At 55.1% G+C, this 13,985-nt stretch overlaps 7 protein-coding genes across 7 annotated transcripts; 4 read left to right on the top strand and 3 right to left on the bottom strand.

Moving 5' to 3' along the window:
• Nucleotides 1-87: 87 nt before the first annotated feature.
• On the bottom strand, nt 88-945 carry AB675_7100 (Pentafunctional AROM polypeptide; the record flags this gene model as incomplete). The annotated part of the gene is made up of 1 exon (XM_018147443.1): nt 88-945. One exon carries the CDS (start codon nt 943-945, stop codon nt 88-90), a length of 858 nt encoding a protein of 285 aa, XP_018003217.1.
• A 432-nt stretch (nt 946-1,377) lies between these two features.
• On the bottom strand, nt 1,378-2,340 carry AB675_7099 (Quinate dehydrogenase; the record flags this gene model as incomplete). The annotated part of the gene is made up of 1 exon (XM_018147440.1): nt 1,378-2,340. The coding sequence occupies one exon, from the start codon at nt 2,338-2,340 to the stop codon at nt 1,378-1,380; it is 963 nt and encodes a 320-aa protein (XP_018003299.1).
• Nucleotides 2,341-2,568: 228 nt separating this feature from the next.
• Nucleotides 2,569-3,606, top strand: AB675_7098 (3-dehydroshikimate dehydratase; the record flags this gene model as incomplete). Its single annotated transcript, XM_018147439.1, has 1 exon — nt 2,569-3,606. One exon carries the CDS (start codon nt 2,569-2,571, stop codon nt 3,604-3,606), a length of 1,038 nt encoding a protein of 345 aa, XP_018003157.1.
• Nucleotides 3,607-4,872: 1,266 nt separating this feature from the next.
• Nucleotides 4,873-7,593, top strand: AB675_7097 (uncharacterized protein; the record flags this gene model as incomplete). The annotated part of the gene is made up of 1 exon (XM_018147438.1): nt 4,873-7,593. The coding sequence occupies one exon, from the start codon at nt 4,873-4,875 to the stop codon at nt 7,591-7,593; it is 2,721 nt and encodes a 906-aa protein (XP_018003550.1).
• A 367-nt stretch (nt 7,594-7,960) lies between these two features.
• On the top strand, nt 7,961-8,296 carry AB675_7096 (uncharacterized protein; the record flags this gene model as incomplete). The annotated part of the gene is made up of 2 exons (XM_018147437.1): nt 7,961-7,997; nt 8,052-8,296. The coding sequence occupies 2 exons, from the start codon at nt 7,961-7,963 to the stop codon at nt 8,294-8,296; spliced, it is 282 nt and encodes a 93-aa protein (XP_018003296.1).
• Nucleotides 8,297-9,103: 807 nt separating this feature from the next.
• AB675_7095 (Ketohexokinase) lies at nt 9,104-10,512 on the top strand (the record flags this gene model as incomplete). The annotated part of the gene is made up of 4 exons (XM_018147436.1): nt 9,104-9,280; nt 9,356-9,709; nt 9,808-10,317; nt 10,378-10,512. 4 exons carry the CDS (start codon nt 9,104-9,106, stop codon nt 10,510-10,512), a joined length of 1,176 nt encoding a protein of 391 aa, XP_018003121.1.
• Nucleotides 10,513-10,739: 227 nt separating this feature from the next.
• Nucleotides 10,740-12,299, bottom strand: AB675_7094 (Solute carrier family 40 member 1; the record flags this gene model as incomplete). The annotated part of the gene is made up of 1 exon (XM_018147435.1): nt 10,740-12,299. The coding sequence occupies one exon, from the start codon at nt 12,297-12,299 to the stop codon at nt 10,740-10,742; it is 1,560 nt and encodes a 519-aa protein (XP_018003429.1).
• Nucleotides 12,300-13,985: the final 1,686 nt, after the last annotated feature.

The following is a 13,985-nucleotide window of genomic DNA, read 5'->3' as shown; positions in this document are numbered from 1 at the left end:
TGGCATCGCTGCGAGGCGAAGCTCTATCTCATTGACACGTCGGCTGAGGATTTATGGCCCTGCAGTCAGTCCGTTGATATTGACGTCTCACAGCTTCTGCCGTTCCGCAAGAGCCTTCTGGATAATATTCACAGGAGCAGGCCTGCCAGTCCAGATCTCGAACTGTGCATAGGCTTGTTCTTTCAGCACATCTACACCGCCAAAGACCGTCCACCCTGGCCTTTTCCTCGCCACGCTCATGAGCGCCGAAACAGGTGGCCGATAGCTCATCTCCACCACGCGACCTCCTGACTCCATGAACATCTGCGAAGGAATATCCTCTTCACGAACATCATCAGCAGGTATGCATCCCACTATCAGATCGGCCGGCTTGACCTCCTGGAGAGCCTCGCAGATCGTAAATTGCATCTCCGGAAACGAATCGGCCAATGATTGCGCTGTGGCGCGCGACCTGTTGACAATCGTGACATGTCTCAATCCCAGATGCGAGATCGCAAACACCGCTGCCCTCGCAGCCCCTCCCGCCCCAATGACGACGGCCGACTTGGGCGTCGAGGAATGATGTCGTGCGATGCAATTGCGGATCCCCAACCAGTCCGTATTGTCCCCGTGTAACTGCCGAACACCGTCGTCAGTATGTCGAACAATGATCGTGTTGACCGCACCCATTGACGTCGCCGACGGCGATATCGATTGCAGCAAAGGCTGGACTGAGAGTTTGTGAGGGAAGGTGATTGATGCGCCGCCGAAGTCTGGGCTGTTCAGGAGTTTGCGATTGCTGGCGTCGATGTTTGTAGTCTCGTGGATCGAGTAGTGGTGTGGAAATCCGTAGTGGGCGAAGGCGGCATTGTGGATTGTGGGTGAGAGGCTGTGGGCGATGTTGTTGCCGAATATGAAGAAGCGAAGCGGTTGCGTGGACAAGTCCTCAGGGGCGATTGAGCCCATGTTGCTGTTGTATGGTCTGAGCGCCAACGATGATGCCTACGTCTGCCGTGTGGTTGTGTCGAAGAAGATATAAAGTATCTGGGTTACTGTTTTGGGAAGCATAAGTAAGTATATCATTCTGTGGTGAAAACCGGGTAAGTCTTTGGCCGATGGACGTACCACTCATTATGCTCGGCAAACTGAGCCGTGGACAATTCGCTTTACCCAGGGCTTTCCGGGGACGATGCTCGACGATCGTTCTTCGGCCTGCCAGCACCATGGTCACTCGCAAGTTATCAAGATTGGTTCTCGGGGCGCCCGCGAGGGAATCTAGGACTGCATTGTTCGGGAAGGGGGCCAAGTTGGGAGGAAGTCGATGACCATGGACAGGGACTGCAAGCTTTTGTACGTACGAGTATTCTGGACCGCTGTCAATTCCACCACTCCTAACATTCAATTGATCGCCGTACTCGCCTCAGCCGCCTCATTCAACACCTTCCACGCGCCACTCTGTATCTCACCCGTGATCGGACTCTCCCCTTCACCATCCGTCAACCACAAGCGATACTGCTCATTTATCTGGTGCCCAATAACGCCCGTTCCCTCCACGCCCACCCATCCATACCGCTGAGCAAGCTTGAGCGTCCGCGTCCGTCTTGGCTTGAAGCACATATCCAGTACTACTCCCTTTGCTGCGCTGCTTCCCGACTTAGCACTCGCGAACGCCGTCTCAATAATCTTCGCACATTCAATCTCCGTCTCCGTCTGCGGCGCGAAATCCGGCACGGTGCCCACGACATAGAACGGCGCCCCTCGTTGTGCGAATATCTCCTTGGCCGCATCAACGGTCTGTAGATGGACCAGCTCAATATCGTCGCTCCCATAAGCTGTGACGTCTTTCAGCAACGCTGCGACTTCGTCTTCGTCCCGATTGACGACGTATATCGGCCGGCATTTGAGCTCGTGATATAGGACATACACTGCCGCTCGTGATGCGCCTCCTGCCCCGACCAGCAACGCCGGTCGCCCTTTACCTTCTTCGCAGGTCCCGGACGCGGTGGCTGAGGCTAAGCACCCTTTGATCCCCCTCCAGTCTGTGTTCGTACCTCTCAGCGTCCCGTCCTTGGCGCGATAGACGTTGTTGCATGCCTTCAACAGCTTGGCATGGTGGTCCAGTCCATCGAGGTGTTGCATGATGGAGACTTTGTAGGGCATAGTCACTACGCCGCCGGCGAAGGTTGGCTCGCGGAACAGTCGTACAGCGTCCTCGACTGTAGGGCATTCTTGCGCGTGGAATTTCCAGTTGTAGTGTAGTTGTTGGGCGACGTAGTCGTGCATGGGTGGAGCGATGGAGTGTGTTACCCCGATGCCGACGAGGTAGGTTGATGTTCTTTGGTCTTCGGCCATGCTGCCCATTGTTGAGACTGTCTGTCTTTGTTATGTGCGTGTTTCCCTGGGAAATGTGGTTAGGAGACCGTCATGGCTACCTGGGTATATCACTGTGCTTTGGGGAATAGTGATTATAGTTCTCCGGACTAGATCTTAGCCGGGCCAGATTTTACTCCATTCGATCTCCGCATATACCCCGTACATGAGACATCGCCATGTAGACTGTGCAAATGTCCAACGTCTTCGACTGCCGCCATGGCATCAGAAGCAATGTACAGACCTGCTATAGCCTCTATGTCCCTGGGACGGGCATGGGTGCATGGTCTGGAGGAGAAGATCAAACAAGCTGGCCAAGCAGGTTTCAAGGGTATCGAGGTATTTTACGAAGACCTCGAGTATCAAGCGAAGGCATACAACAAAGGAGAGAAGCCGGAACCAACAAACGAAGACGCTCTGGTCGCTGCAGCACATCAATTTCGAAAGTTGAGTGACGAGCATGGGTTGCAAGTCATCGGTCTACAGCCATTCCTCTTCTATGAAGGGCTGTTAGACCGAAAGCAGCATCAAGTGCTGATCGACAAGTTGAAGGTGTGGTTCAAGCTGGTGAAAGTATTGGGAACGGATGTGATTCAGATCCCCACGAATTTCTTGCAGTCCGGCACCACGGGTGATATGGATGTCATTGTTGCAGACATGATCGAGGTGGCAGATCTGGGACTGAAGGAGGATCCGCCTGTCAAGTTCGCATACGAGAACCTCGCCTGGGGTACACATATCGACACCTGGGACGCTCTGTGGGAAGTCGTCTGGCGAGTAGACCGACCGAATTTTGGATGCTGCCTCGACACCTTCAACATTGCAGGCAGAGTATGGGCGGACCCTGCCGCACCTAGCGGGAAGAACGCGAATGCAGATAACGACCTGCAGGACTCCTTGTCGCGGCTCGTGAAGACCATAGATGTCAACAAGGTGTTCTACATCCAGGTTGTGGACGCCGAGAGGATGAGAGAGCCATTGATTGAAGGCCATCCGTGGTATGCTGCAGATCAGCCTGCCCGCATGAGCTGGAGCAGAAATGCCAGGCTATTCCTGTACGAACAGGACAAAGGTGGCTACCTACCTGTGGTCGATGTTGCGAAGGCGTTCATCGCTGGTCTGGGTTATCAAGGCTGGGTCTCGATGGAGTTGTTCTCGAGGTCGATGGCAGATCCAGCGCCTGACGTGCCTCAGAATCATGCACAGCGAGGCATAGCGAGCTGGAAACGGTTAGCTGAAGAGCTCAAGCTCTCATGATAATCAAGTGACTATCAGGACAGGTGCACGACTCTGATCAGGACGTCTTGCACGCCCACGCATCTCTTCTGCGCCACAAAAAGTCTCAGGTGTCGTAGGTCCGGCGTTGTTAGCGATGTGGTACAGTAGGTATGATTGCAGTCGTGTTCTTGGCTGGTCCTATCTGCGTCCTGGCTCTGTGTATCTTTGTTATCTCTCGACCGGCATGGTAGATCTGCAGTGCTAGATAGAGTCGACAACCATGGTGGTACAAAAGCACAAAGCAATCTTTGTACCGAGATTGCCACCGCGCGCCTGTGGCACGAACTGCAGCCACTTGTGCAAGGCAGTCTCTCGAGGCATCATGATTCATGGATAAACTTGGCGCGATAACAGAAGGACAGAAAAGATAGCAATGGAAGATTGGCACTTGCTTGGGTCGCGTGCTTCTGATTCTCGAGCTGCATGACTCCCGGACTTGGTGATTTCAACGTGAAGTTCGAAGGAATCGGCCTGTCTCACACGTTATTTCAATATGCATTTAGGCGTTACGTCGGTCGGCGTGGGGAGGGTTTTGTCGCTCTTACTTCCAGACAGAACCAACGCATTTGAAGATGATTATCTTCGAGTACCGAATTCGAGAGCCTCTTGATTGCACGGTTCGCCTCGCGTGACTGCTGATACTCGAATGGGCTAGTTATTGAATGGTGGAAGTAAAGCGATTGGTGTTCCTGGCCAGAACAAGATGAGACGGCCGCCCAGAGATAACAGCCTAACGGCGTTCTGTCGCTATCGCCCGTTATAGCAGCAAAGTGTGGAAAGTGCGGGCCGGACTGCTGCAGGTGATGGGCAGCTGCGGCTGAGATTGGTGGTGCCAGCTAACGGCGGCGAATCCTACAGGTGCACTCAGCCGTCAAGTTTTCTTAGTTAAACACGCCGCTGAGAGTTTTGAGAGGCTTGCTCGTTAGGGAGTAATTTAGTTATCTTGGTGTGTTCGAAGAGTCGCTTAGTGTTGCCCCAGAAGCAGACACGGTACTCGACCGCATCCTCGACCACCTCCCACCCCGGCTGCCCCAAAATATCGTCTTCGAAGTCTGCACCTTCTGCTCCAAATCCAGGCCTTGTGTTCCTTCTCTTTCTTTCCGCAGACATCGACCGTGTTGTATATTGCATTATGAGCGCAAGCATTGCGTTTGAGCGACAGCGGACGTCCGAAAAGTGAGGTGGGCCGCCGGTTAAGCGAAGAGAGACCGTCTCCGGACTCGCTACACCAAAAGGTGGCACGCGATGGCCTACAGCACCCTTCCACAAGCCGGCGAGGCGTCACCGTCCCTGCCGGGACTGTCGACAAGGCCTTTGTCCGCTGACTTCGAGAGCTTAGTTGGTGATGTCAACGTTATTGATCCCACGAGCAACGACTCCCCCCTCGTCAGCACTCTGCTCAAATCGATTACATCCTCGGCTCCATCTTACGAAATGGTAGAGGACGATGATTACGAGGACCTGCGGACACCGAGAAGAGAAGACAATGCACTCCATAACACCACGACGTCGGAACAGCCTCCTGTCAGGACTGCATCCGTGAGTCGGAACCTCCCGCTCAACCACCCCATTCCCGACCTGCAGTCCATTCAAGGGGCATATGTAAGGAATGTGGAGCGTTTAGAAGAAAGTGCCGAACGTCTGAGCACCACTTCCAGCCTCGAAGACGAGATTCAACGGCAAAGATCGCTGGCTCGTCGCTCTTCTGCTGCCAGCAGTCGCTCCAGCCTGCGTGGTGTCCAGCGGCCTCGCAATATATCTTCAACGTCTATGTCCAATTCCATCATTGGCGTCAACTCAGCTGCACGCACTGGAGGCTATTCGCCCTCGGCGTATATCACCTCGCCTACCGGATCCATTCGATCGAATCACCCCGTCCATCGTCACGTCTCGAGGAGTAGCAGGTTAGGTGACAGCAGGCCGCTGGACATGGTCCTAGAACCCAGCCCGCCCACACCACCTCGCACTGCCGGGTATGATGCAGATCAGTTCCTCGAGCCCCCACTGGCGGAGATCGCAGAAGACCGCCCACCATCTGCGGCGTCGGGAGATACCTTCCAGCAAGCAAATGCGGCCTTCGCTGACTTCGACGGCGAGCACTATCAGCAGAACAGGACTTCCTTTGACCAAGATCTGGCCTATCGAAGGCAGCTGCCAATACAACGACCGCCTCGTGCCCGCGACTCACGCATGTTCAGTGAAGCTCAGCCAGGCGAATCGATGATCTATTATCCAGCACCTGTACCCGTCATGCTCAACCTGCCTACGAAGCTGTCCAAGTCAGACCATAAATTGCAACAGCAACGACGCACACAGATGGTTGCTGGCATGAATGAGGAGGCAAGAAAGTCAGCCATGTGGCTGAACGGAGAGGCGCCGCCCCCCACAGAGGAAAATCACAAACGTGCTTCGATTCTCCCGCCTCAGCTAAGAGCAAGCGCTTTCTTCGACCACCAGCCCGGCGTCAGCCCTAACTTGCAGCTGAAGAATGGTTCCGCGATCCACACGTTGGATAGCATACTGGACGCTGCTGCGTTTGCGCCAGTCAGCGCTTTTACAGATCATCCTATTGTTGGAAAGTTGGGCAACGAAGTCTACGGTCGAGAAAAGAAGCCGAAGAAGCCTACCCCTCAGGTCGATGCCGAGACGAAAAAGAAGAGGCGAAGTTCTCTCAGCAACATTCTCAAGATCAGAAAGTCGAGCAGTAATCTTGGCAACTTGGAGGGCAGCCGCATCACGTCAAGGGAATCAAAGCTGATGGACCACGAAGCTGGACTGAGCGGAGACGAGCTAGAAGCCGCAGATCGTTCCATTGCTCCTGGAGCGGACGAGCTTGCGACACCCAACGCTGAGAGGACGATGCTCACGGACGAGGATGACGCGCGGAGTGAGAGCTCCGGATCAGACCATGAACCAGGCTTCTCAGGCGCGCCGACGACGTTGCTGGCCGAATTGCAGCTACGTAAGGCGCAACAAAAGCAGCGCAACCGGACCGCGGCTGATGCGTTTCCGAACGGCATGCACTCAACACTGCTGGAGATGGACGCGGTGCTACAGCTGCAACAACGATCGCGTAAGCAGAAGCATGTTACGTTAGCATGGGAAGACCATGAGGCAGCGGACAAGGAGAACTTCGATGACGAGGACGTGCCTCTCGGAATGCTGATCTCCGAGAAGGATCGAGCAAATCACTTCAGCACAGCGCGTCCCATAGGTCTGATGGAGAAAAGGGAGCTGGAGGACAATGAGCCTCTGAGTCACAGAAGAGCACGACTTCGCGGTGAGCCGGTGCAGGTGCGACAGACTATGACCCCTCCTCAGTCCGAGCATGAAGCGGAGGATACCGACTCGAAACTGAGGCTCAACCTGCCAGGCATGGCCGAAGGTCAGCTTGAAGAAGAGGAGGGTGAGACCTTGGCGCAGCGACGAGCCAGGATGCGGGAGGAGAAGGAGAAGGTCTCAGCCGGCAACTTCGCATCGGACGTTGCTAGTCACCTTGGCCTGGACGCAATTGGGTCCGAGATACCGCCGTCGAAGACTCCTGACGCCGAAGAGACGCTCGGGGAGCGGAAGGCTCGTCTGAAGGAGGAAGCAGCCAAGCGTCCGCAGATCAAGTCCTCCAACAGCATGGCAGATCTTCTGCAACGTAACCCTGTTGGCCTACGTGAGATTCCTGCCAGTCCATATCAGGGTTTCAACCGGACAAACACCTTTGGCGCAACAACGAATATGACACAACAAAGAGGCTCCTTCGTTCCGTCGGTGCCGGCGCACATGGCGGCATTGCCTTACTACAACCATTCGCCATATATGCAGCCAGGCTTTGGTGTATCACAAAACATGATGTATACTGGGATGCCACAGACGGTCAATCCGATGGTTGGGATGATGCCAGATCCAATGGGCCCGCCGTTGACGAACCAGCAGAGATCTGTGATTGATCGTTGGCGGCAGGGCATAGTTTAGCAGGATACCTTCTGTTGGTGGACTTGGCTGGGTATAGCCAAGCAGTAATTGTAGAAACATGACTTGTATCATAGAATTGGATAGCGATGAGATATGGAGACATACTGTGCGATACCAGGCTTATCCATGGAGATAATGGAAGTTGCGTTGGTGGTGTTCCTAAACATGACAGCAGTTCGCAGCCCTACCCAGGCGGATGAACGAAAGCCGCTTTTCCGAGCCATTCCTCTTTGGATTTAGCTTCCTAGCCACCTCTTGCCGTTCATTCACGACGTCGTTCTTTGAGTACGCCTTCTACCCACATGTACCTCCCAACCACTATCTAAGTCATCTATCTCAAAACTCCTCCTCCGCAGCATCCGCAGCCATGTCGACGAAAAAAGACCAGCGCCGCCCAGATCTCGGTACGTAGCACCACTCCCCGTTCGACGTCTGAAGCTCTTCTTACGACGTCCCAGTAATCCCCTACGTCGAGCCCAAAGACTCCGACAAAGCCGACTTTGGCTCGACCTTCAGCACCACGATGCCCATGGCGGCCATGTTCACGCGCAACAAGATGATCGGGTGGATGGCGCTGATGATGAGTTTGTTGAATTGGTTGGGCGAGACGCCGGCTCAGAGGAAGAATGCGACGCAGCCGGCGTATTTGACTTTTGGGATGAGTGTGCTTGCTGTTGGGGTGGTGAGTGTGCCTTTCTTGTGATGGTTTTGTTGGTTTGGGGTCGGGAGGTGGGGCATGGGGGTTTTGTGTGGATTGTGCTAATGTTGCGTGTGTGGGATAGACTTATATGCCGTTGTTTCTGCCGCCGACGCCGCAAAGGGCGCCTGCGGCTGCGCCTCCGTCGTGAGATGCTGAGGCAACTTCCGAGGCTTTCGGCTCCTTGTATGCACATAGCCTGGCCCGGCGCGGAGACGACGTGGAAGTGCATAGTACTTTTTCCTTGGAGGGACTGCTCAGGAAAAGTGCCAACAGTTATTTATTCCTTCAGAGCGCTCTGTTAGTCTGGACAAGAGGCTCGTTGAGCTGTTGTCCGACAAGGAGCCAGGGCTGCTGCGAAGTGCTCTGCTTCCGAACTATACGTGTATATAAGTATCAAAGAACTAGGGCGCGAAGCTGAACATTGGGCTACGCCGTGTTGCGACCTGCCTTGAGCTAGTCGCCGCTGTACTAGTAAAACCTCCTTGCCACTCCGTGCTCTTACAGTAGAGTAAAAGACTTGATGTCAATCTTGAGCCCGCCTCTTTGATCTGCTTCGATGTTCTGAGATCTTGGCGTTGTCTAGATACTTCCATCCAGCGTCGCTTCCCCGACGATTATTCACCTTCGCACCTACCACTCATCAACTACGACGCGTTCGCTCCTTCCGAAGGTCATGGCGCAGTCTCCTATGCCTGCCGTAGCTTCATCGATTCTGGTTTCCTATGGACACCCGGCTCTCCCTATGGCCGAATGCAACAAACGTTGGTAGTCTTCAGCTGGGAAATATCAAGTCTATTTGGATACAATACCATGTCCCGATCATTCGACACGCGCCCGCCACCGGGCCTATCGCACAACTTGGTCCGCGGATTGATCGTCGTCGGTGCCTGTTATCACGACACAATCTACACTGTACCGCAATATCCAGAAGAGGACGGAAAGTTACGGGCATCTTCAGTCGAACGTCGAGCCGGAGGCAATGGAACGGTATGTTGACCCTGCTCAACGACAGATCAAGTCCATAGAGGCCACCCGAGCACGTAACTGACATGCCGCATCTAGAACACTCTCAGAGTCCTGACACAGCTTCTCCACCATCCAGCTTCGAGGATCCGTGTCCAAACACTCCACATGCTGTCAGTTGTGCCCAGGCAAAGCTGGGTTGTGGAACTAGCGAGGTCGTTGGCACCCTGGGTCGACATGATGCGAAGCATTACCCGTGAGCAGGAAGACGGAGAGTCACACAGCATTGTGATCAGAAGCCAGGCTACTGGTACAAGGACTATCGTCAATCATCGCAACCTTGACGAGATGACGGTTGACGAGTTCGCCAGATGTGTGGATGACATCTTCACTGTCATTCCTCCTGGGCCTAATCCCCCATACTATGGAAATGCATGGCATGTGCACTTTGAGGTGAGCTCATGAAATTCACGCAGCGCCCTCCCTGGCGGGTCACCAGTTAATGACACTACCTTGAGACTGAGGCTATGAGGACTGACCTCCTTCCACAGGGTCGTATTCCCGATGTAACCCTCCAGTACATCCAACACTTGCGAAGCAGCTACGCACGGGAAATGATCACCACAAGCGTCGAGGTCGAGAAACCCAAGCGTCCAGGCCTTGCCGAGCTCGCCGACATCGTTGACGTCGTCTTCTACAGCCGCAGCTGGGCAGTCGCCGAAGGCTACAGGTCTGCACGGGAGTGTCTCGAAGCCGTTGCGCCGACTGTGGAAGCTCAGACACTGTTCTGCACTTGGGGCGGTGAGGCGAGCGCCATGCTTGCAAAAGGCCTAGGACAAGTGGTCACGGTTACACCTAAGCCTATCGAAGAGAACGGAATCGTCGACGCTGTGGGTGCGGGAGACACGTTCAATGCTGGCATACTGTACATGCTCTTGGACAGTTCGCCAATCACCTCTGTCAGTCGGTGTGAAGAGATGCTGAAGTTCGCTAATCGGCTTGCCTGGCTAAAGCTCCACAAAGACGGATTCGTTGGTCTGGGGGACTTGGTTTTCGAGGATGTGCCGTCCGACGGTCTGGCGGATGGGCTTTCCAGAGCTGCGTTGGCCAAGGGGCACTAGAATGGCCACACCAACGGCCACACCAATGGCACTGGTCACACTGGCACCAACGGTCAGATTGGTACCGACGGCCACACTGGCGTCATCGGCCATACCAACGGCAATACCAGTGATGACCCTTACGACGGCCAGTAGAGGAGAGACGCTGAGACGAGGAGCTCACTTGGACGGGCTTGGACTTCGGGCGGCCTCTGTCTCGATGGAGAGTGTCATTGATCAAATTATGGTACAACCGGCGTTTGAGCGCCCGACTGGACATATACACTTCTGGGCCGCTGCCCTGCTGATATGAGTGACCGGATACAGAGTATAGACGACGGAAGCATAGCTACATCCTTGCGCATAACAGGCTACCATGCAGCCTACCTTTGGGTCTCCCGGCCCAAAAGCTCAAGCACGACCTCCTCCTCCTCGTCCTCATACAACCCATGGCCCCTCTTCATCCCCATCCCCTCGCAGAAGTGCACCAAATGGCCCCTCCGGTCCCTCACGAACCAAGCATATAGCACGCCCGCAACGTACACATTCGCACAGCTCGCCAGCACCGGCCACCGAAACTGCTCGGGCTTGTTCCATACTACCGTCGCTGCGAACGAGCACAGCTCGAAGCCATTCTGCATAGACGCCTCGACCGCGGAGAACGAACCGCGGTGCTGGGCCTCGACTTCTTCCTGCACGATCAGCTGTGTTGAGAGATCGAAGCCCCAGAGACCAACACGGCTGAGGATCGTGCCTGCTACTAGCGATAGTGCGGCTGCTATGCTGCTTCCACTAGTTCTTCCACCTCCTAAACCATCACGCCCAAGCAGCAAGAACCCAACAACGCCAACAGCAAGACACGCCCCCTGCCAGCTCAAGAACCATATCCCCGCCCTCACCGCCCCCACCCTCCGCATTGCCGCGGGCGCGAGCCAAGTAGCCGAGACTTCGAACACCACGGACAAAGTGCGTAAGCATGCTATGGTAAGGGAGCTGAAGCCGACTGCGAGGAGGAAAGTGACCATCTGGCCGGAGAAGGAGAGGACCGTGAAGTAGAGGAGTGCGCCTGCTAGTGAGGGGCGGAAGGCGCGGTGGGAGAAGTAGGTGTGGAGGAGGGTTGTTTGTTGGTGGAGAGAGTGTTTCCATGAGGAGGTCGTCGACGTTGCTGTCGCATGACACTCGGTGCCTGATGGCGTAAAAGTGGCAGAGATGACCTTTGGATGCTGTAATGCGGGTGTGGAGTCATATACCCATTTGATGGCGTACCACTCGATCGGGAGACTCACGACAGCCGTAGCCAGATTCGCTATGACGGCCACCGTGGTGGAGTAGCCATCGACAACGGAGATCAGGAATGGTCCCAGGAGCTTGCAGCCTAGATCAATCCTTCGCATCGCAGCATTCATCTCCCTCAAGAGGCCCTCGTCACCGCCGGCTATGACAACGACCCAATCCTTCTCGACGCTGACTAGATTCATTACGCTGCAGAGCTTCTCCACGCATGCTGCCATGCTGAGTGCTGCCAGGAGTGCATAACTTTGCCACGGCCATAAGTCCCATCCGCTACTGAAGCACCAGAACCCAACACAGCTCAGCACAACAGCCACGCGGGCATACACAATACTCTGCCTCACAACAATCAAGCGCGACGGTGATGTGTCGATATACCGCCCGACTGAGGGCGACAGGATCACGGCGGCGAGACCGCGGCAGAGAGCGTAGACTGACAGTGGGAGGAGGGTACCAGGGAAGGCATGGGCGAGGTAGAGGGTGCTGCCGAATTCAAAGATGCGTGAGGAGAGGGTTGAGAGGAGGTGTGAGAGGTAGAGGCGGTTGTGGTTGGTTGCGATATTGCGAATTACTTGGGACTGGGGAACGTCGTCGCTGCTCGGAGCTGTTGGGTTGGCGTCTCCCATAGGGGCAGTGAGGTCAGAGGCGGCCATAATCCTAGTGCATGTTGCCCACCTCTTGGGTCAGCAGGCGTTGCACTGTTCGTAGGTCACTCTTCGTGGACAGGTCACCAAGTTGAGGAAGCTGACTGCTGCAATACAACTTATCTCTGCTTTAGATTGAGGACCGGATGCTAAGACCTTGACATGGTGGGCCGATGCGATCCAGGCTTGGAATAGACTCGTCCGGCTTCAAGCAGGAAGAACTGCCTCACTGGTCTCGTCGCCAGAAGTATGGACGGTAGCATCTCGCGAGTGCACACCTAGAAATGTGAGCCAGGTGCGGAAGCTGAGCAGGTGATAGAGGAAGGTATCTCTCGAGTGAGCAGACGGTGGGGACTCGTGAGGTCTTGTGATTTCAGTATCGTACTTGGATCGTCATACTAATGTGAAATTTACCCGTTCTTCATTGTAAATCAAAATTACCAGCTTCAATCACCTCACAACGACCGGCTACGAATGCAACTGCACTTTTGCTTCCTATCCTGACAGCAACATCTTCGCAGCACCTTCCGCTTCTCGTGCTCGCGCCCGGTCTTTCGTCAGTCGTCAGCACATCCAAGCGGAAGCTCGCCTTTGAAACTTCATCGACGGCGACGCGACGTCCCTTCTTCGATCTCGGTTCCAGCTCCGTGCTTGCATCCACGACACCCCCGAATGGCCACAAATTCCTTCCTCAAGCCGGCGGCCATGTCGCGAGCTGCCTTTCCCTTCACCACAGCTTCGAGACCGGTGTGCCCACAATGCAGACACCTCCTGCCTCCTACCTCCCCAACCCAAAAGCGCGGCGTCAAAAAAATGGCCCAAAGGCATAAGAACCTGGGCAACCTTCTGGGCAAGCATGAACACGTCAAAATGGCCGACATGGCACAGAAGAAAGGAGGGATGCCCGGCGACATGGGCGTCTTCCCCGGCACAGAGGTCTACGGTCGATGGAGCAGCTACCTTCCCGTCTTATGGAAAGAGAGGGATCCCAAACTATGGCTACGCATTCAATGGAATATGTTCAAATCACCCTTACAGTCCTTCATACGGTAAGCCCCACCCCTCCATCATTGCTTCATCACACGCTAACAGATCTGCTCCCTAGATGCTGGGTATCCCTCCGCTACTCCCGCGGCACCCTCGCCAACCGCAGCAACACGGACCTCAAACAACCCAAGAAACTCCCCATGAACCTCACCGCCCGCACTCGCGCCGCAGTCCGCCTCTACCGCGAACTCCACCAAGCCATCGCGACGGGCGACAAGGCCTGGCTGCGCGAGAACGCCGCCGATGGGTTGCGAGATCGCTCCATCAACATGATCGAGAAGCGCGAGCGGATGAATCGCGGTGCGGTAACGTGGAAGATCAGCAATCCGTGGTTGATGACAGATGTCGTGCCGCCGTGGCCGCTGTGTACTCTGCTACCAACGCTCGTGCGCTCGTATAAGATCGATAGTGATGCGGTGGGGCAGATCCCTATGTCGAAGGATACGCTGCTGCGGCAGACGATTGTGCGGATTAACAGCGTGCAGACGTATGACCTCGCCGATGGCCAAGGCGAGAAGACGAAAGAGTTCGAGGAGTATGTGGTCCTTACGCAGCATATCTGGGATGGGGAAGAGGAGAAGTGGAAGATCTGGGGCACGTTGAAGCCGGCGACTGCGGAGGAGATCAAGAAGAATGCTGCTATGGGGA

This window comes from Cyphellophora attinorum, assembly GCF_001299255.1.
Source record: "Cyphellophora attinorum strain CBS 131958 chromosome Unknown Contig5, whole genome shotgun sequence".
Lineage (NCBI taxonomy): Eukaryota > Fungi > Ascomycota > Eurotiomycetes > Chaetothyriales > Cyphellophoraceae > Cyphellophora > Cyphellophora attinorum.
Note: the sequence above shows the minus strand (reverse complement) of the source record. Positions and strands in the feature narration are given on the sequence as shown.